General features: G+C 36.6%; 1 protein-coding gene and 1 pseudogene across 1 annotated transcript; both read left to right on the plus strand.

The window, feature by feature from the left end:
• Positions 1-259: 259 nt before the first annotated feature.
• LOC117912730 lies at positions 260-12120 on the plus strand (annotated as a pseudogene).
• Positions 12121-18229: 6109 nt separating this feature from the next.
• LOC117912347 (probable 2-oxoglutarate-dependent dioxygenase AOP1) lies at positions 18230-20490 on the plus strand. Its single transcript, XM_034826900.1, has 3 exons — positions 18230-18662; positions 19616-19937; positions 20041-20490. Exons 1-3 carry the CDS (start codon positions 18280-18282, stop codon positions 20284-20286), a joined length of 951 nt encoding a protein of 316 aa, XP_034682791.1. The 5' UTR covers positions 18230-18279; the 3' UTR covers positions 20287-20490.
• Positions 20491-20910: the final 420 nt, after the last annotated feature.

The raw sequence follows: 20910 nt of genomic DNA on the forward strand, positions 1-20910 counted from the left end.
GGATGAAGATAAGAATCCTGTCATGGAATGTGAGAGGGGCGAATGATAGTGGCAAAAGGAAGATTGTTAAATCCTTGGTCTAGTTGCAAAGGATGGATGTGGTTTGTTTGCAGAAAACCAAAATTCATGAGATGTCTTGTGGGCTTGTACGTAGCCTTGGGTGGGCAGATGTTTAGAGTGGAGTGCCCTCAATTGAGGGGTACAGCAGGAGGTATTCTGGGATAACAGGGTGCTTGAATTAGTTGGATTGGAAGCGGGGATGTACTTGATTTCGTGCCATTTTAAGAATTGCGAGGATGGTGGTTTGTGGATTTTTACTGAGGGTGTATGGCCTGGTGTGCGGAGGAACAGGGAGAGTTTCTGGGATGAGCTTGGTGTAATTAGGGGTTGATGGAGTGATCCCTGGTGAATCCAGGTGATTTCAAGCATAGTAGGGGAGGAGGCCTTTACCCAGCCATGAGGAGATTTTCAAAGGTCAAAGAGGAGTTGGAGTTGAGATACATCCCTTTGCTAGGGATCCCTTCACCTAGAGTGGTGGGTTGAATAATCAGTCCCAGTCTAGACTTGATTGGTTGTTGGTGTCAGAAGATTGGGATAACCTTTTCAATGGGACCTTGCAGTGTGTTTTACCCAGACCAGTATCTGATCATTTTCCCAATCTGTTAGATGGGGGAGGCCTGAGGAGGGGACGTTCATATTTGAGAATATGTGGTTGGAGTAGGAGGGTTTCAAAGAATTGCTGAAAAATTGGTGGGTGGGTCTTAATTTTAATGGGTCCCATAGTTTTGTTTTGACTGCCAAACTGAGAGCTCTAAAAGCAGTCTTGAAATCCTGGAATAAAGATGTTTTTGGCATTATTGAAGCTAGAAAGGGAACGGTGCTCAATCAAGTGGTGTTTTGAGACGAAAAGGAGAGGGTTACAACACTGTCCATGGAAGAGGTTGAAGCCAGAAATGAGGCAAGGGAGGATTATAAAAAGTGGGTTCTCAGGGAGGAAATTGCATGGAGGCAGAAATCAAGGGAAGTGTGGTTGAAGGAGGGTGACATTAACACCAGTTTTTTTCCATAAGATGGCAAATGCCCACAAAAGGAGAAGAGGAACTGGATGGCCAAGGTTTAAAGTGAATGGTAGTTGGCTTAATGAGGAGAATTAACTAAAAGATGGTGCGGTTGGGGCTTTTCAGAACCTCTTGACCGATGTAGGGGAGTGGAGACCCATTATAGGTGGTTTGTCTTTTTAGTGTCTAGAAGACTAAGGCGGCAAGGCTAGAGCATCCGTTGGTCTTCACGACTCTTTTAGATCTAGGCAAGGAGAAAGTGCCAGGTCCAGATGGGTATACTACGACATTTTGGCTTTTTAGTTGGGAGTTTGTGAAGGAAGAGGTGATGAGATTTTTTAGCGAGTTCCATGAGGAAGGCAGATTTGTTAAGTCCTTGAATGCCACTTTTCTGGTTCTAATTCTGAAGAAAGGTGGTGTTGAAGACTTGAGAGATTTTAGGCCAATTAGCCTGTTGGGCAGCCTCTATAAGCTGTGGGGCTAGGTTTTAGTCAATAAACTTAAGAAGGTAATGGACAAAGTGATCACTGAATCCCAAAATGCATTTGTTAAGGGGAGACAAATTTTGGATGCAGTTTTGATTGCTAATGAGGTTGTAGACTCAAGATTGAAAAGCAATGAATGTGGTGTTTTTTGTAAACTTAAGAAGGCGTATGATAATGTAAATTAGAATTTCTTGCTTTCAGTGTTAAGAAAGATGGAATTTGGGGAGAAATGGATTAAATAGATAGAATAGTGTATCTCAAAAGCAGAGTTCTCTGTTCTTGTCAATGGATTCCTATTCGGTTTTTTTCAAAGCTCTAGAGGCTTGAGATAAGGGTACCCTCTCTCTCCCTATTTATTTGTGATTGCTATAAAATTTTTTAGTTGTCTCATGAAGAGGTTGTAGCATGGTGTCTATTTGGGTGGTGGGTGAGGGGTAGGGGAGGGGATGAGATCCAGATCTCTCATTTATTATTTATTGATGATACTCTTGTGTTTTGTGAGGCATCACAGGATCAAATGACTTATTTGAGTTGACTACTTATGTGGTTCAAGGCCAATTATAGATTGAGAATTAACTTGGAAAAAAGTGAGTTAATTCGTGTGGGGTGGGTGTGCAACATAGATGAATTGGCCATGGAGTTAGTTTGTAAGGTGGGCAGTGTGGTCTTGCATTTTTCATTATTGGGATGGTAACCTATATGGGTTAAGGGCAAAATGAGGGGTCTACAATGGTCTTTCCTCCTTTTACTTAGGTATTCCTTTGGAGGCTTTCTCACTTTGATTCGAAGTACTCTTTCTAGTATGCCCATCTATTTTATATCTCTCTTTTGCATGTCAAAGCATAATAGACTAAGGTTGGAGAAAATTCAGAGGGATTTTCTTTGGGGTGGTGGGGCTCTTGTGCAAAAACTTCATTAAGATGGAAAATGGTCTATTCAAAGAGAAAGAAAGGGGGCTTGGGTGTGAGATGTCTATTAATGATGAACAAAGCCATCCTTTGCAAGTGGAGCTGACGTTTTGCCAATGAAAGAGAGGCACTTTGGAAGCAAGTTATTAGTTAGAAGTATGGTGAAGATGAAGGGGGGTGGCAATCTTGTGAGGTGAGAGATAGGTATGGTGTTGGCCTTTGGAAAGCCATAAGAAAGGAGTGAGATCTTTTAAGCAGTAGATTGTTTCTCTTAGTGGAAAATAATCAGAGAGTGAGATTTTGGAAGGACAAGTGGTGTGGAGATGAACCACTTTGTGTTTCCTTCCTTTCTTTATCTGCTTAGCCATATCTAATGAAGCTTGGGTGGCAAATGCTTGGAACTTGGAAGGTAAAAGGGGTGGATGGACTCCTTGGTTCTCTAAGCCCTTTAATGATTGAGAAGTGGAAAGTGTGGAGCGCTTTCTGATGAAGCTCCAAGCAAAAAGGGTGTATAGGGATGTGGAAGGTAGGCTGATTTGGACGGTTTTGAGAATCGGGAACTTTTCGGTTAAATCTCTCTATTCTGTTTTGGAGCCTGGTGACTATCTATTGTTCCCGAGAAGTATCATTTGGAGATCTTGTGTGCCACCTAAGATGGCTTTTTTCGCGTGGGAGGCAACATGGGGGAAAACTTTAACTTTGGATCAGGTCCAAAGAAGGGGATTTTCTTTAGCAAACAAATGTTTTCTTTGCCACTTTAAAGAAAAAACTATTGATCACATTCTTTTTCACTGTGCAAAGATGTGGATTCAAAGGCAACTACTTTTTTCTTTCTTTGGGGTGACTTAGGTTATTTTCTATTTGGTTAAGGAGACACTCCTTGGGTGGCATGGTTTCTTTATGAGTAAAACCAGCAAAAAGTCTTAGAAGGTAGCCCCTTTATGTATCTTTTGGACGGTGTGGAAAGAAAGGAATCTGCTAGCATTTGATAATGCGGAGTTCTTGGTCCAAAGGATGAAAAATTCTTTTGTTTGTAATTTGTGGTCTTGGTCTAGGGTGTCTATAAAAATGAGCCCTATTTCTCTTGTTAGCTTTATTGATTGACTAGGTTATGAGTGAGGATAGGTAATGTTTTTTGTTTTTCTCCCTATTTCACTTGGGTGAGCCTTTAGGTGGCCGGCATATACTTCCTTTCTACTTTAGGATGTTGTCTTGGTGTTTCCCTTTATATATATATATATATATATACTTTCTAATCTTACCTATATATAAAAAAAATTATAGTTTTGATAGGTTTTCTTTATCGGGGGTTTTCAAAACAATCTTATTGTTAGTAGTTAAAAAGTCCACCATTTCTTTTTTATAGGCAAATGAGAATTAGTAGTAGTAGTGCCTAAGAGGAGACATGCCAAACTACACACGATGTATAAAATAGACGCCTAATTTAAGTGAGACGAGGTCAACAAAAAGGCACCCTTTCCTTACTTGAAGCTTAGCTAATCTATAAGATTTATCAAACATTGATCGGTTCTCTATGTATGCACTAACTCAATTCACAGAAGTATACATGAAATCAGATTTGATTGCTTGGTCAAATTACTCAACATCATTAAATAACCTTCTATTCCTTAACTTGCCAAAAGTCTAAAACAAGTACAATGGAGCAGCTCTCCTAGTTTTTTTTTTCTGCTTCTTGCCTGCAAAAGACTCGTGCCACCCCAAAAGGTTCTCTTTCACATAAGAGTGCATTACCCGAACCTCTCCAAAGAGAGAATATCAATTGCCCCAACATTCTAGCTTTGGAACAGTGAAGTAGCAGATGGTCCATTGTTTCCTCTTCACCTTTGTACAAAAAACACCTATTTGACAAATTCCATTCCCTCCTTTGGGCTGATCAAGTGTTAGAGTTCTGCCCAAAGTTGCTTCCCAAGTAAAGAAACCTACCTTCATAGGTGCCCACGTACTCCACACTACACCCTTTGGGAAAGGCTTTCAATCTCCCATTGTTAAACATGCATATAGAGATCTAACCGAGAAATTGCCATACTTGGTTTCATTCCTACTCAATTTGTCTTCCTCTTCCCTTCTAATTGGCAAGGAATGAAGTTTCCGTCATAAGAAATTCTCTAGTTCCACGAGTTCCCAATCATTGAATTTCCCAAAAAAATTGGGTTTCCAACCACTCCTTCCCCACCTTGCTCCCTCACATCCGCTACCCAATCATTTTTGTCCAAAGCTATAGAGAATGAAGTCAGGAAGGCTCATTCCAAGGGTAAATCATCACACCAAATATCATTTCAAAATTTTACCCTTTTCCCATTCCCAACTTTGGAATGATACCTGCTTTTAATAACCCCCCACCCTTTTCTAATAGCTTTCCTATTGTGATTTGCATCTATAAGGGCTTTCTTTTTTATTGCAAATCTCCAACTCCACTTACCAAGCAAATCCTTGTTTAAAATGGATTAAAGAGCTCACCTGTGTTTGATTTAAAATTGTTTAGTTTGATGATATCTCTTTGTGTGCCCTTCCCATGTGGGACAAATGGACAATTTCTAAAGCACTTCAAGCATTATCTTCTCTGACAATAACATCCATCTTGGTTTTCTGAAAACAAGAAAACACAATTGTTATGGAAGTCTCCAATTTTCTTTGTGGCTAACCCAGTTCACCTTGGCAATATTGGTTCCCTTCAGAATTTTACTATGCTAATAAAGAAGAATCATGAGCATTTTTCTTGAGTCAATGGGAAGCTTTCAAGCTTATAGTTTGTATTTTTTATTGTGGAAGGTGATATTTCCAACATCATCTAGTGGAGTAAAGATTGTGGTGTAAAAGCTTGTAGACTCTCTGTCCTTTTGAATAAGCTGTAGGTATTCCTGATTAGTTGGATGTTTCTTATCTATGGGTTCCTGAGTTGCTTATTGTGAAGTTAATTTTAATGCTGAAAGTGGAGCTGTGACTTATGTGGGACCTTGATGTTACCCTAGTTTATTGTTCTAATAGTTTTCATTCTATTTTTTCTTCTTTTTATTGGCCTCATCTCTTTGAGGATTTTTTCCTTCTTTAATCTTCTTCTATTAGACCTTGTCTTTGTATTTTTATCTTCCTGTTAATAAGTTTGGTTGCCCAATTCAAACCAATTGGATGCCATGTTTATAGTTATTTTAACTTTGTTTATATGCCCCACTTTTTACTCTCAGCATCTGGGATAAATCATCTCTGCAAGATGTTAAGCATTTTAGTTTCACTTTATAAAAAAATGGTTGATTTTGTATTTTAAAATTCATTAACTTTCAGTATCTGCTTATATGTTGTTAGATCTTCTCTAAAAATCTTACCCCCTCTAAATAGGCCTCATTATCTACTTAAAGTTTGAATTGCATAATTTTGTTTCCATTAATATTTATCCACTGTAATAAATTATTATTATTTTGTCATTATTTACCCACTAGAGATGCACTTTTTTTTTTAAAAAAAATGAAAATAGAAATAAGAAATAAAATTTTCTGTCTATATTTGTTTTGGTTTTTTTCTTGTGATACCAGCTCCCCAATGCCATGACAGGCACAACTGTAAAGTAAGACACTTTTAGGAAACAATTATGAATTAATAATGGATGGAATTCCACATTTGTGCTTGGAGATGGTGCAATTCTATCTCTTATAAAATTTGGAAATATGATATGAGCATTTTATTTCAGGGTTTACATTTACGGAAGTCAGCTCTGTTTGAGCAATCACAAGTAAAGTTATCTGTTGCCACTTCTCATCAGATGGAAAACTGCTTGCTAGTGGCGGCTATAATAAAAAGGTGAGTGCCAAGAGCATTAAAGTATCCTATATTATTAAAAGTGAATGTCGAAGAGCACTAAACATGTGATGAAGGGGGAGCTCTAATGCTTCATCATATTGCATAGTTAGGATCATAGAAGAATAACTGAACTAGTTTTCTTAATGGTTTTAAATGCAGGCAGTATTGTGGTATACAGACAATTTAAAGGCAAAAGCTGCACTTGAAGAACATTCAATGTTAATCACTGATGTCCATTTCAGTCCGAGCATGCCGTGTCTTGCAACATCTTCATTTGACAAAACCGTCAGGGTTTGGGATGCTGATTGGGTCAGTGGACTAGTTCTTCTTTTTGTAGTTCTGTGTGTTTTCTTTGGTTTTCTAATGTGAGTGTTTTTGTAAGAATATTTTGCTTCTGAATGTTCTTTCTGGAGCATTGGTTTATTGGAGTTGACCTGGTTACATCTAAGATTATATTGACCTATCAAGTTTGTCAATTTGGTGGTGTTTGATTGCTCATTTATTGTACTGTTTTTGTGAGAAAATACATTTTACATATTTATATTAGAAAGTTGGTTGCTTGAAGATAACAAAATTGAAACCGTGCACGTTTAGCTGTTTGTTTGTAATCCATGGCTTCTAAACTGTGATTGTTTTCCGGTTGGTGTGGGGTAGGGGTGGGGGCGGAGTTCCCTAGTTTAGTTTGTCAATAAAGAATAGAAAAAAGCAATAAGGGGTGTTAGAAAAGAGAAGTTTTCTTTGTGCCCACCAAAACGATCACCTTAAAAGATTGAGGTGATTTGGTGAGAAGAAAGAGAGATTGAGCACAATTTTCCTACACAGGATTTATATTTTTTTACAGAGGAACCTAGTGTGGTTCATTATTCTATTTTTTTTCCTTCACTCTCCATTTTCTGATTATATGAAGTGCTTGAATTTTCTCCTTTTTTCTCATCTTAAGGGGTGGAAAGAAAAAAAGATTGCTGGTGTTAGAGGAACACGTTTTTCTTCTGCATCTTTTTTGTGTTTTGGGGTGGAGATTGTTTGAAGAATAAGGCATCCTTCTTTTTGTACTGTTACATTTATTCCTGTAAAATCAATTGTTTGTTTCAATCACAAAAGGAAAAACTGTTAAAACTTAACAAAGATGTAGGCATCTCTCCTCTATTGTTGCCTCGTAACTGAAACAGTATTTTCTTGCTTTCCAATATATGTTGGGATGTTTGCAATGCTGTGGGGTGGTATTCTGCATCATGCAACAATGCAAATGATCAAGGTGATGCTTGCCAGACTAACGCCTTCATTTTTTGATGCATTTACAGATGAACAATGAATACCTAGCGAATATTTTGGTCGGTAATAGTTAGTGAATCAGGCTGATGCTGTGATATATCACTTTTAGAAAAGATATAGGAAATATTTACAATAAGATTTCTAACATGTATTATTTCCCCTACTTTTAAAACTTATGATAGCTTAGCCAAGGGATTGGCCATAACGGTTGTGTGTAATGCTATTACAAAAAGTGATTATATCCCACTCCTTTACCAAAGTCTAGGGATAATTATTGACGCATGCTAATTGTACACATCTGGCATCCTTGGGTGCACCCTCTATTATACACTTGCCCAGACAAAAAAAAAAGGAAAGAAAGAAAAATCATCTTCTCTGCTTTCATGAACTGGCATTTCTTCACTAATGAATTATATTGGGGAATTACACTGTCCTCTTAGTTGTGCAGCTTGTGCCACGACATCAACTTGATTGTGAAACCTCCCAATTCTATCAGTTATCAATTCAATATTTTTAATGATAAAATAAATAGATTATATATATATATATATATATTGTAATATGCAGATGTTAAGGGTACCATATCTGTGTACATGTATGTATGGGGACACAGGTGTGTGGACATATGAGTGTGTATACTGTTTCATTAAGAAATAGATCTGCATATAATTTGGATTTCATGGCTAAATACAATGTGATTTGTATGTGTATGCATTATTGCTTATAGTCTAATGTGTGAGGGATACCTTTTGTCCTCATTTGCATTATTCATATGGATGTGAGATTTGTAATTTTGTGTATTGTGCCTACTGGCTTATTACCAAGACCTGCATGTTTTTATTCCTTCTAAATTGGTTGTACAGTCAAATCTTTTACTTTTTAATTTTCCTTTTAGTCTGTCTGTATGCTTATGTGTTGGTATGACTCCTAATTGTACTTGATGTCGTCTCAACTTTACATGTGACTTATTCTGCAGAGTGTTTACTCAATACGTATTTTTACTGGACATTCTGCGTCTGTTATATCATTGGACTTCCACCCGAATAAAGATGATTTCATCTGCTCTTGTGATGGAGATGGTGAGATATGATACTGGAGTATTAACAACGGTAGCTGTGCAAGAGTATTCAAGGTAGAAACTAGTTCATGTTGGTTTATGCATTTCATAAATTATGTAAGCCTTGGAGGGGTATGGACATTCTTGGTGAATTCTAATTTTCTTCATTTCAATTAGGGTGGTATGGTCCAAATGAGATTTCAACCTCGTCATGGAAGATATCTTGCAGCAGCTGCAGAGAACGTTGTATCAATTCTGGATGTGGAGACACAAGCTTGTCGGCATTCATTACAGGTTAGTATATTTTTCAATGTCATTATACAATTTAACCAAGGACAATATGGAAAAATGCCTATAAAGAAAGTGTCATTTTTTTTCAGAGAAAAAAAAAGGAGAAAGCAAATGACACTTCAAGAACTTTCATAAAAAAAAGTGTCATTCTTCTTTCTTTTTTTTTTTTTAAATTTAATTTAAATCTTGTAGAGTTATTTTATGCGGAATCAAATTTGGGACTTCCCTCTCGTAATCCCACTTGAGCCACTCCCCCTCCTCTCTCTCTCTCTCTCTCTTTCTTCCCTTTTCTGTTTTCTTGTTTTGTGGTTCCCTGATGGGACATAAGTTTCTCTTGTGATATATATACAATACAACACATGATACATGGTACTATGATACTGGTGCTTTTGACTATCTTTGGTAATTTCTTAAAAATTAAACTTGACTTTCCTTTAGAAGTGCCCCTCTGGGCTGTAACTCAGCAGTAGTGATCTATGGCATTGGACTAGAGGGCTTGAGTTTGAGCCTCCCAAGTAACAAAGTGTTGTAGGGTAGACGGAGAAGGGGGGTGGGCAGTTGGAATAACTGCCTCACTGTTGGAGTGAATTCTCAATTCTCAGGGGAAAAAAAGGAAAGCTCAGATTTGAAAAATATTTTCTTACAAAAAATTATTATATTAATTTAAGTTCAGAAATGGATGATGAAAAAGAAGGGATAAGATGATTCTGCAAGAGAACACTGCATATGTGTTGTTAAAGGACCATGTGAAAGATTATAGCTTAGGTATGATTATATCCATAATGAATATTTGGAAGGTGCTATGCGAGTGATTTGATCAATGTGCTCTTGAAGATAATGATGAATGAACAGTTTTACTCAATATATTAATTTCTTTTTCAAATGTTTTTTCTTTTAGGGGGAGGACATTTTTTATGAGTTCACAGTACAGAAGAATATGAAAATGATGTAAAATACAATTTATTAGCTCACAAGTATGTTATACTGGATTTACAGAAAGAATGGATTCTGAAAGGTGGGTCCCAATAATTATGTGTCAATCACTTTTTCCCTTGAAAATCTCCTAATGGATGGGTTTGGTGGTTTCCTTTATAAGGTGGAGAATTCCAAATTCAATGATTTAGAATTTGCTTTTATTTGTAAAAAGGGTTCTCCCATTTATGAATTGTTGAAAAGGACTTTGTGTTGAGGATTTTTTCTGCTAGAATGATCTGATTATTGCTCATTGGATATAGAAAATTTGACCCTCTGAATTTTATCAATCTGCAAATTCCTTACTACTCGTATTTGTGCCATTTTAATTGGAAATATATTTGAAAATTTAGTAGAATTGCCTTTTCTATTTGAAAGATACCTTATTGTATATTTATTCACTTATTCAAACTGTAATACAATTCAGAATTCATTTTGATGTATTTCAAAAATAATATGAAGTAGAAAATTAAGATAACTTTCAAATCTCAAAAGCTGAGACAGGTTATTTTAAAATTGAACATATATGCGGGTTTGAGAAATTCAGTGTTTTTTCTATACTTTATAAATGCTATTTAGTTGATGAAATTTGTAGTATAGATAGATGGATACATGGATAGATAGACTTTTGAAAGTTCTTAGGATATAAATATCCATCTTCTGGACCTTGATGAGTTCTGATCATTATCATGTAAAAATTTTTCTTCTCCTTCCTTGTTGTCCCTTTTCCTTTTTCTTTCTGATAAACAAATGAGTCAAATATTCTAATGAAAGCACCAGAAATAGGTGCCCCCTGGTATACATGATGTCTCTTATATGTGATAGGCAATTCTGACATGGGTTTGTAATGCTAGGGACATACGAAACCAATTCATTCTGTCTGCTGGGATCCTTCTGGTGAGTTCTTGGCATCAGTAAGTGAGGATTCTGTCAGAGTTTGGATGCTTGGGTCAGGAAACGAAGGGGAGTGCGTTCATGAGTTGAGTTGTAATGACAACAAGTTCCACTCCTGTGTTTTTCACCCAACATATTCGTCATTGCTGGTCATCGGTTGTTACCAGGCAAGTCATTTGTCCTTTATTGCTTAAATTCTTATACTTGTTTATTGTTTACTTGAGCATTAGTCAGAGCTATATTTTTCTCTATGGTATTGCTTTATGTGCAAAAGTATTCAGTTAATTTAAGATTCTAATAAAGATGGCATTAAACCTGCATGGGTCATACTGCCATAAGTAGGGAGATTTTGTTAAATCTAAAACAGGAATCCTTAGATCTTTACTCAAACACCTATACCTACCTTTTCCCTTGTACATTTATTCAGTACATAAACTGTCAGGACCCATCAATAACTCAAATATCCATAAGCACAATTTCCCTCTACCTTTTCCAGCAAATAAACTGTCAGGACCCCATAGGTTTCTGCATCCCTTTTGAAAGATCTAAATGGAAAAATGAGTGCATTGTGAATTTAGACCATCTAATTTTCCTTATATTTCCAACAGTAGAGATTTTCTTGAAGAGGCCATGCAAGTCCTTGAACTTCAAAGAATTTTCTTATACTTTCTCTTGTATCTTCTCTACTTCTTTCTTATCATATTCTATGTTTCAGGTTATGTGAAATTTGCATTATATTGCAAATGTTTTGTTGAAGTATCCAAACCTATGGGTTTTGTCTATGTTGGGTATGGGTTTGGGTTAAAGGGTGTTGGTTGCTTCCTCTTTTATCAGTTGGATCAGTCAAGTAAACCATTAAATGTTTAGTAACCCATAAAGCTGTCTTGGCTTGATTTCTAATCATATTAGTATTGTTATTTGCTACAGTCTCTAGAGCTTTGGAACATGAGCGAGAACAAGACAATGACTCTTTCAGCTCATGATGGACTAATAGCTGCCTTGGCTGTATCAGCTGTGTCTGGCTTGGTTGCTTCAGCTAGCCATGACAAGATTGTCAAGCTCTGGAAGTGATTCAATTGTTTTTGTCATGGTAAAAACTGCCTCTGCATTTCAGGGACTAGTTTTCTTTTCAGTGTTTGATCAAATGCTGGTCTAGTATACACATATATTTTGGTTGATCATTCTGTCTATTTTGTGTTTTGCTTTTTTGGATCTCAACTTTATCTCCTCGTAGTCCTGGATATTGACCTTGTATTGTTGCTGTGTTATGTCTATCATATTACTCTTTGCTAACATTGGACTTTCAATTTGCGTTTTAAGAAACGATCGTAATTTTTTGTTCTCTATAAACGGGTATGTGTTTTAGTTCCTGGTAGTCTTTCTATTTTGTTTATTCTAATTTATATTGTTTCGTTCGAGACCATTCCCTTCTGGATACCAAACATGGTTTTACATTAGCTCAGCAAACTTGGGTTTTGCCTGAACTTTATCTTGGTTCATTCTAGGGTGTTAGCCAAATATGGATTTGGTTGTTGAATCATAATTTCCTGACCAATCTCGAAACCATGATCAAAATTCAAAACGATGCTTTGTCCCCTCAATCTCATTATGTCTTCAAGAAGAGGAATGAAAGGGAAAGGTTACATAGGGCCCACAGATTCATGAGTGAGCCAGTCATGGGTGCTGTAGGACTGAACCAGCTCCGATCTGTCATCCTATGTGTATTTTCAAGGGGCCCATAATGTTTTAGATCTTTATTCTCTTCAAGGTGTATTTTCATATTTAGTCATCTCTATTTTGTTTGTATATCAAAATCACTATGTGCTTGGTTGTCGAATGTACTTGGTTGTCAAATGTACAGAATCATTTTTTCAATTTATTTTTGCCATAGTTTCAAATGGGTTCATTGGACAGGACATGGTTGTCATGTTGTGAAAGGAAATGTTTTCTTGTTGGTAGTTAGAAATCAGAATTGAGCCTATAGGTAGCAACAGACTAAGTTTTTCCTCCAGCATTTTGTTCATTGATGACCATGGGCTGCGAGCAAAGACTACCACCCTTGATAGGATTTTCCCAACAATTATATTAGTATAACATCTGAAGATTGGGTAGAACAAGGTCTCCTGTACTGGAGTCTTCTGCTATCAGAAACTAACATACTCTGTTGATGTTAGTTTGTGCTAAACATTAGAAACCAGTTAGAACTCTGCATTTGCATTCTGAAATTTGTTGTTTTATGCTTGAATTATGAAAATCTCTGGGAATTTCTAATGTAAATACATGGATGCTCTACAAGGATGGTTCTGACTGATGAGAGTCCCTTTTTTAAGTCCTCTTGATTAGTTGGAGTTGCAATAAAATGGAAAGTATGATCTTGGCATTATCCTCCCTGTTCAAACATTGACAGTCACTGGGCACCATCATCACCAATCTGTCTCATTATCAGTTTCTTTAGTTTAAACCATATGAGACTAGAATCAATGTTTGGAACCCACAAGTAGGTTATCAAGGATTAATCATGGGGACCATTGGAAGATTATATAATCAATCAAAACATTCTTTCCCCTTTCCCCTTTTCTCTTTCCCCTTCCCTCTCTCCTCAAGCAAACATGATATGAATACAGTAGGAGTAAGTAAAACATTCAAGATAAGATCCCGAGGCTAGCTCCTAAAATGGCCACTCTACCTGGGTCATTGATGATAACACCTGGGTTGAATCCTCACACCATGAGTATGGGCTGAAGCAGAAAATAAAATGATACATGCATCCTCTTCAGGAGTGTCCTTGTGTGAGGTGACCATTTGTTTTTTTTGCTTGGGAGTTGGTATCCATGTATCTAATATCGCCTGTACTTCTATTGGGGTCTCCATCTTCTCTGATTGAGTAAAATAACCTGCTCTGATTTGAGGGGAGGAAAAAAAGAAGGAAATTATTTTTACTTAATTTTGATTGCCTTCCTGGTGTTGGTGAGCAGAACTCATTTGTATGATACTTTCTTTGATTATTTTTGCAATCATCTCTTAGGAATCAAAGGGTTTCATGTTTGGATGCTAGGAAACTGTTTGAAAAGAGGAGAAAATGGAGTTTTAAACCGGGATGGTAATGCTATGCCTCTTGAGTTGAGAAATAATGAAAATTTATTTAATATGAATAAGATTCATTTAATAATGGTATTGAAACAAATAACCCGTTAATACGTTTTAATTAATAAATGAGATAAGTTGACACAGATTACCCGTTAATACATCTCAATTAATAAATGACATAAATTAGATGATATATGAATTGACATAGATAAATCGTTAATACATCTTAATTAATAAATGAGATAGGTGAAATTGTGTATGAATTGACATAGATTACCCATTAATATGGTTTTAGCTCGTTAAACCTTTTAATATGATTTTAACTTGATAAAACGATTTTAACCTATTAAACTTCTTTTGACTTTCAAGTTTAATTTTTAAAATTTTAATTAATTCAATTACTTATAAATTTTTTTTTAACTTTACACTTGTTTATTATTTTATTTATAAAGTATTCTTAACATTTATAATAAAATTAAAATACATAAAATATGTATATATAATTAATTAATAAATTTATATGGTTTAAATGAGACATAAGTGAGTTGACATGATTAAGTAAATGGGATCGCATTAAGTAAACGAGTTACATAATTAGACACATTTACAAACACGATTATCCCTAATCCAAACCCACGAAAATTCATATAGTTTTGAATTATATTATTGTGTCATATCAAAATTATGGTCCCTAACTTTGAATTTTAACATCCATTTGATCTTTTTTGAGATTTGGGAAAGAAATGAAAGGTAATAGTAACCAAGAAATAAACCAAATATTGACATGTTATAGAGTTATAGCTAAGGATGAAACAATCTTAGAAAAGCCCCACAGAATATGAAGCATTTTTCAGTGAGAACACATAATCCCCCACCTAACATATTTGGACTTTGGCCTCTCCCTCTCTTGTTTTGTCATATCAAGGGCGTTTGATAAGGTCTTATAATTGTTTAGAAAGAGATATTCAAGGGTTCATTATGAGATTGGGCAGAATCAAATCATCCATGACCTCTAATCCTCGTGAAAAATGGATATGAATCTTAATGGGTCCCTAATCAATGAGTGTTGGACCCACTGAATGAGATGGGGGAGTGTGCCACATTTCTCACACTCCACACCCTGCATTCTCTTGTGGAACCGAATTTCCTCACCATGGGGCTATGAATCTGAATTCAATCCCACTCTTCTCCCTGCTTCATGACCCCAGCCTAGATCTCTCTCTGGATTTGAGTGGGTGTGGCTAGCTGTGCCACTGGCTTTTAGTGGGTGTTTCTTCTGCTCTCTGCCTACCAGAAAAAAAAAAAGAGGGTCAAATACTAATTAAAAACCCATTATCAAAACTACTTGTTTGGGGCAATGCAGATAGTGACCCTGCCCTAATTTTCAAATGGTGGTTATTTGCAGGTGTGGGTTTGAAAAAATTGCTAGACTCAGAAGAAAAATGGTGTCCAAAAGTGCTTATTTTGCTTAAGGAAAATGCTAATGTACTAAAAGAGGTAATCATCAAATTTCATGTTCAGACACTAGACAAATTTTCACCCTTGAATATGCATGGGGTCTCTAGAAAGGCATGTGATGCAGTTGATTGATGGTAACTTTTCCAGGATTACCTTGCCCCAGGAGCCTTGATACAAACCCTACTAGATGAACAAGATGATCCTGGCCTCACAAAAGTTTGACTTGTTTTCCAAGGATTATTATTGATTTGGAAAGCTGGAAAAAAAAAGGGGTCAACCTATGGTATTTGATCCTATGTGGACCCTTTATTTTGTTGGTGCCTATCTGGAGAAGGAATGGCAACCAATCAAAGACTTTTCTTGGGTCTGCTTGCAAAATACCTGGAAAAGTAGAGCAGTGTTTGTTGGACCACCTGAGGAATACCATACCCTAGGCATCATGGTCAAGAAAGACAGTGAAAAAGGGAATTAAAACTGTGGAATGTTTTCCTCTTGACTTTCTTGACAACCAAACAGACCCATAATCTTCTACTTTCACCTTCTTAGTATAAGTCTGCAGCAATGCCTTGGGCTGACAAACCCCATACCCCCTATCATTGTCTTCTCAGCCATCAAATAGTAGGCTAGGGGATGGGCTAGTTTTTCCCCTCTCTTCCACGGCAGAATCATTGATCAAGTTGACCAACGCACAATTTTATTACCACACTCCTTACAAATTTCCATCAATCCTGTCTTAAACTTTGGATATCGATCTTTGCTAATGATACTTAAGATTATCATGTGCCATCATCATTCAATAAAGTTAGAAATGATAAAATCACATATCATACTATTATAGTTGTTAATTAAAATCAATTTTCTATCATATAGTGCTCGGGGCGGTGAATTAAAATATTAAGTCTTATTTGAGGTAACTTTTTTACTTTAATTTTAACTCAAAGATGAAAGGGAAGAAAAGTATTAAGTCAATCTTAACTTGGGAATCAAAAAAGATCTTAAGTGGCATCGTGAGCAGCAAGTGTTGACAACACCCTGAAAAAATGGCACCATTCAAGTGGTGTGTAATCATACAAAATTTGGATGAGACACGACTATGTAATTCAAAATGAAAAGACAAATTCAACTTTGGACTTTGGATTAAAGAGAAAGCAAGACCAAAAAAAAAAAAAAATCATTGTATCTTTTTTCTTGTCAACACACGCGGAAATATTATAGTCCAATTTTGAATGTGTGTGTATAGGGAGATGAATTTTGGAAATAATGCTTGGGATAAAATGGGCTTGGTTGGACCGACTATGCTAATCTAAGTGAATAAGAATGGCAGAGGGGAGTCGTCAAGTCACATTTATATGCCCTACATTGTACCATAAATCGATGGCCGACTTGTCAATTCAATTTGGAGGGATACTTTGGAGGATGTCCCCATCGGAATTAATTCCCAAACCATTGAACCTCATATTTATATTCATTTGTTATCCATTTTTGCAATCTTGGAAGACTTACGCTAATCACTCAAGCCCACCCACCTACCAAACTAAGTACACATCAATTTTGGGGAGGTGGGGTTGTGGGTGATCTGGCTCTGTGCTGTTCCTGAGCACACAATTAGCTCAGAGTCAATCCCTACTTGACCAAACTTTTTCCCATCTTATTTCTTTCTAGACAGCCTTTAGCATCCATCATGTGCAGTGCCACATGAAACCATGCCCACATTTCATTTATTCACCTGCTCGTACTCCTTCCATTCCAGAGGAATAGGGGACAACCAATGTTCCCTATTCATAAATTTCATCATCTCCTTTCCATTTTTCTCTTACTCCTGAGATCCCACACACATCATATTTTGTTTGTTCTGCGAAAGGATAACTCATTTGATGTATTACAAAAATATTTATTCTTTATAAATACATGTGAACGTGTTTTAAAGTTATCATAACGAATCCATAAACCTAAGTGATGATATGAAAATTTATGATTTTTATAATCGAACAAATTGTTTAATACGTGTAAACGCATTTTAACGTTATTGGGATTAACTCATATTCTTAAGGTGATGATATGGAAGTCAATTCGCAATTGGAATCTCAAGAAAGTGGATTACAACCAACCACAACAAAGACTAAGTACTTGCATAGGATAGAAGTTTCCATATTTATAGGAAATCATTGAATTCATGAAATTAAGTGGGTGAATGCTGGTGTTTATAAGTTGGGATATATAATTGACTAACATCCTTAAAATGATGGGTGTGGATGGGGCTTTGTTAATTTGATATTGACATATGAAGGTATGATGAGTCATTGTAACATACAAAAACCAAGGGTGCCAACCCATTGTGAATCATGGTCCGTGGCTGGCCTTTACTTGAAAGTCCCTGCAAGCATATACCTAAGAAAACAATGGAACTCATAATTGTTTTGGTACGTTTCAATTCAGAAATCTTCCAGGGAATATTGTTTCTTTTACATTTTTAGCAAATAGCATTAATTGTAAATGGGTTTGTAACTACTCCATCCCACATACATAAATGCCGACCATAATTGCAAGTTTTGGAGAGTTATTCTATATTATTATTATAATGGAATTCAATGCAGCCCCATATTTACCACATTCACTCACCATGTGACACCAACATACTTAGGTGGCATCAAAATGGGGGCATGGGGGGCACCCACTAAGGTAAATATACTCATCCATTCAATGCACAGGGACCTAGATAGTCAAATTTTGATTCTCTAATTATGATTGTTTATATATCATTTAAGCTTGGATTGAGTGGAAAATTTTAATCTTCTCTCTCAATTAATGGTGCCCACCAAATCAGTAGCCATAATGTAAATGGTAAAACCCCAAAAGGGTTTTTGGATACTTTTTGTAGGGTACCCCCCTCCACCTATATATATAGAGCCACTTCTCTCTGTGTAAATGTGGGTGTGTCAGAGAGAGAGAGAGAGAGAGAGAAGGAGAAAGCTAGAGAGAAAAGGATGGGTGAAGCTGATCATATTCAGGAAATTCCATTCCTTGAATTTCCAGGAGATGATTTAGATTTAGAGCAAGAGAGTGAGGAATGGAAGGGCTTGAGGAGCAAAGTGAGGGAGGCATGTGAGACATACGGCTGCTTTGGCCTAGTCTGTGATGCCATCCCTGCAAAGCTACGTCAAGAGATGTTCATGGTCATGAAAACATTGTTTGATCTGCCTGAAGAGACCAAGAAGAAGCACTCCAGCACTAAGCCTTACCACAGCTACCAGGGCAAGTGCCCAATTGTGCCTCTCCTTGAGAGCTTTGGCATCGATGACGCCCCCCAACCCCAGGCTGCTCAGGCCTTCACCAACCTCCTGTGGCCCGAGGGGAATCCGGCCTTCTGGTGAATCTCTGCTAAACTTCAACTCCCATGGCTTTTCTTCTTCTTTTTCAGATTTTAGAAGCTCTTCTGACTACTCATGCATCACTGCATTCATTCTGTAGTTTCTGCATTTTTTTGTTTAGGGTGTGTTTGGATGGTAACTTTTCTTTTCTATGCTACTGCTTTTGGGTGCATCTACAATTTCCTCATATGCAGCTAGGGTTCTGAGGATCACATGTGTTGATACATCAAAGTTTTCTGACTAATCCCACAAGAAATTTCACAGAAAGATCCACTTTTAAACTACCTAAATGACAATGAAGTAAAAACATTATTGAAGTTTCTTGTGTGAATTTGTGTGGGTATATTTCATAATGATTTAATAATTGTCCCTGGAGTTTGGTAAAGGCCTGGGATGATCATCATTAGTTCAGGAATATTATTTTCTGCAAACCCGATAAACACCCAAGAGTCGCTGTCAATTTTGAGTATTAAATCCAGGGCCAATGGGAGTATTGTAAGTTGTAACATCCATAATTCTCACTATCTGGCCTACTACTGCTCAGCCCCAACAGTGAAATGAGTCCCAAATTTCAAAAACCGTATGGAGATGTTTGTGATTATGACTGCAACCAAACACCTCCACTACCTGTCAATGCCGCAATTAATAGGGCTTATCTTGAAACTGATTGAATTTAATACAGTGACAGCCTTAAAGTGACTGTTCCACCCCAAAATTCACATGCCCGTGCAGAATCAGCTGCAGAAAGCGATGAAATCATTTTGTTTTTGAGTGTAACTGTTTCATTAATTTCTATTCTTTCTCTTGATGACCATAAAATATTTTCATCAGCAGTAACTATGTGTATATATATTCATAGCCTAATGGACTGAGAAATGAGAATGATTCTCGGGAAAATGTTTTCCCGCATGAAAACTTAATTACTAAATCTTCTTCTTACATATTCTTCTAGTGGAGCCCTCATTTCCATGGCCACAAAGATGCTGGAACTGAACTTCATCGTCCTGAAACTGATCCTGGAGAGCCTTGGCATGGAGAAGTACTACAATTCCCAGAAAGAGAACAGTGCCAGCGTTTTCCGGTTGATGAAGTACACAGTCCCTCCGAGCAATGACTCGGCCATTGGCCTGGTTACACACACAGATAAGAACATCCTCACCATCTTATGTCAAAATGAAGTGCAAGGCCTGGAGGTTCTCTCCAAAGAAGGCGACTGGATTCGACTAAATTTCTGCAAGGATTCCTTCATAGTCATCATAGGCGATTTGCTGAAGGTGAGCTCTCTTTCCTAACTCATGAATTCATATTAGAAATCAATGGGGTCATGTGCTGATCATACATAAAGTAATTACTGGAATATTACTTGGGGTAGTGTAGGCATGGACGAATGGGAGGCTTCATGCAGTGAGGCATAGGGTGGTGATGAACGGCGACAAAGATCGCTACTCTTGTGGGACGTTTGTGTTGCCGGGGGACACGGTAACCATTGAAGTGCCTGAAGAACTGGTCGACAATGATCATCCTCTTCGCTACCGGCCCTTCACTTATTCTGATTACATGTCCTTCTTCACTTCCAATATATGCGATGATGCCCTTGAGGTTTATGCTGGTGTTCGATCTTGATTTTTAAGAAGGTGTGTTAGGAGTTTGATCAGATAGAATCTGTCTGCAAAAATTGGTGAAGACAAATATGAGGCCAATCTCTCCTTTAGTCACTCAAGGAGAATAGAAGCAAGCTACATATCTATGTACTTCAAATCTCTATCTGTCCATCTATCTACATAGTATGCTGAGAAATTAAGAAAATGGTATATTGTTAATATGATCTCTATAGATTTCGTCACTCGTATAGATATTGTCAGTCAAATGCATCCTCATAGCTTTAAAACGTATTTGAAAGGTTTGTGAGATTTAAAAAATTTGCTTCATTTCGCTAATTTCCTACTTGATTTGATTTTTTGAGTAATTAATTTGTATTTTTTTTAATGTTTATTACTAGTGGTGAAATTGTAACTTTAAATATTTTAAACATTAATTAAAACAAATAGAATTGTAAAGTGAATTGATACTAAGAGCTTGTTCGGTAATTGTTTTCTAAATCAATTCTTAAAAATAATTTTTTATAACAGTTTTTGAAATTTGTTCTTTAATTTTTGTAGAATAAAAATATGTTTGAAAACTAAAAATCTTTTTAACCTATTTTTAATATTTTAAAAATAATTTTTATATCAAGTGCATTATTTTTAA

The sequence above is a fragment of the Vitis riparia genome, chromosome 4 (genome assembly GCF_004353265.1).
Source record: "Vitis riparia cultivar Riparia Gloire de Montpellier isolate 1030 chromosome 4, EGFV_Vit.rip_1.0, whole genome shotgun sequence".
Lineage (NCBI taxonomy): Eukaryota > Viridiplantae > Streptophyta > Magnoliopsida > Vitales > Vitaceae > Vitis > Vitis riparia.

Coding starts and splice junctions, on each gene's coding strand:
- LOC117912347 (XM_034826900.1), top strand. CDS start 18,280: ATGGGTGAAGCTGATCATATTCAGGAAATTCCATTCCTTGAATTTCCA. Junction 18,663..19,615: donor GAGGGGAATCCGGCCTTCTG/GTGAATCTCTGC, acceptor ATATTCTTCTAG/TGGAGCCCTCATTTCCATGG. Junction 19,938..20,040: donor TCATAGGCGATTTGCTGAAG/GTGAGCTCTCTT, acceptor GGGGTAGTGTAG/GCATGGACGAATGGGAGGCT.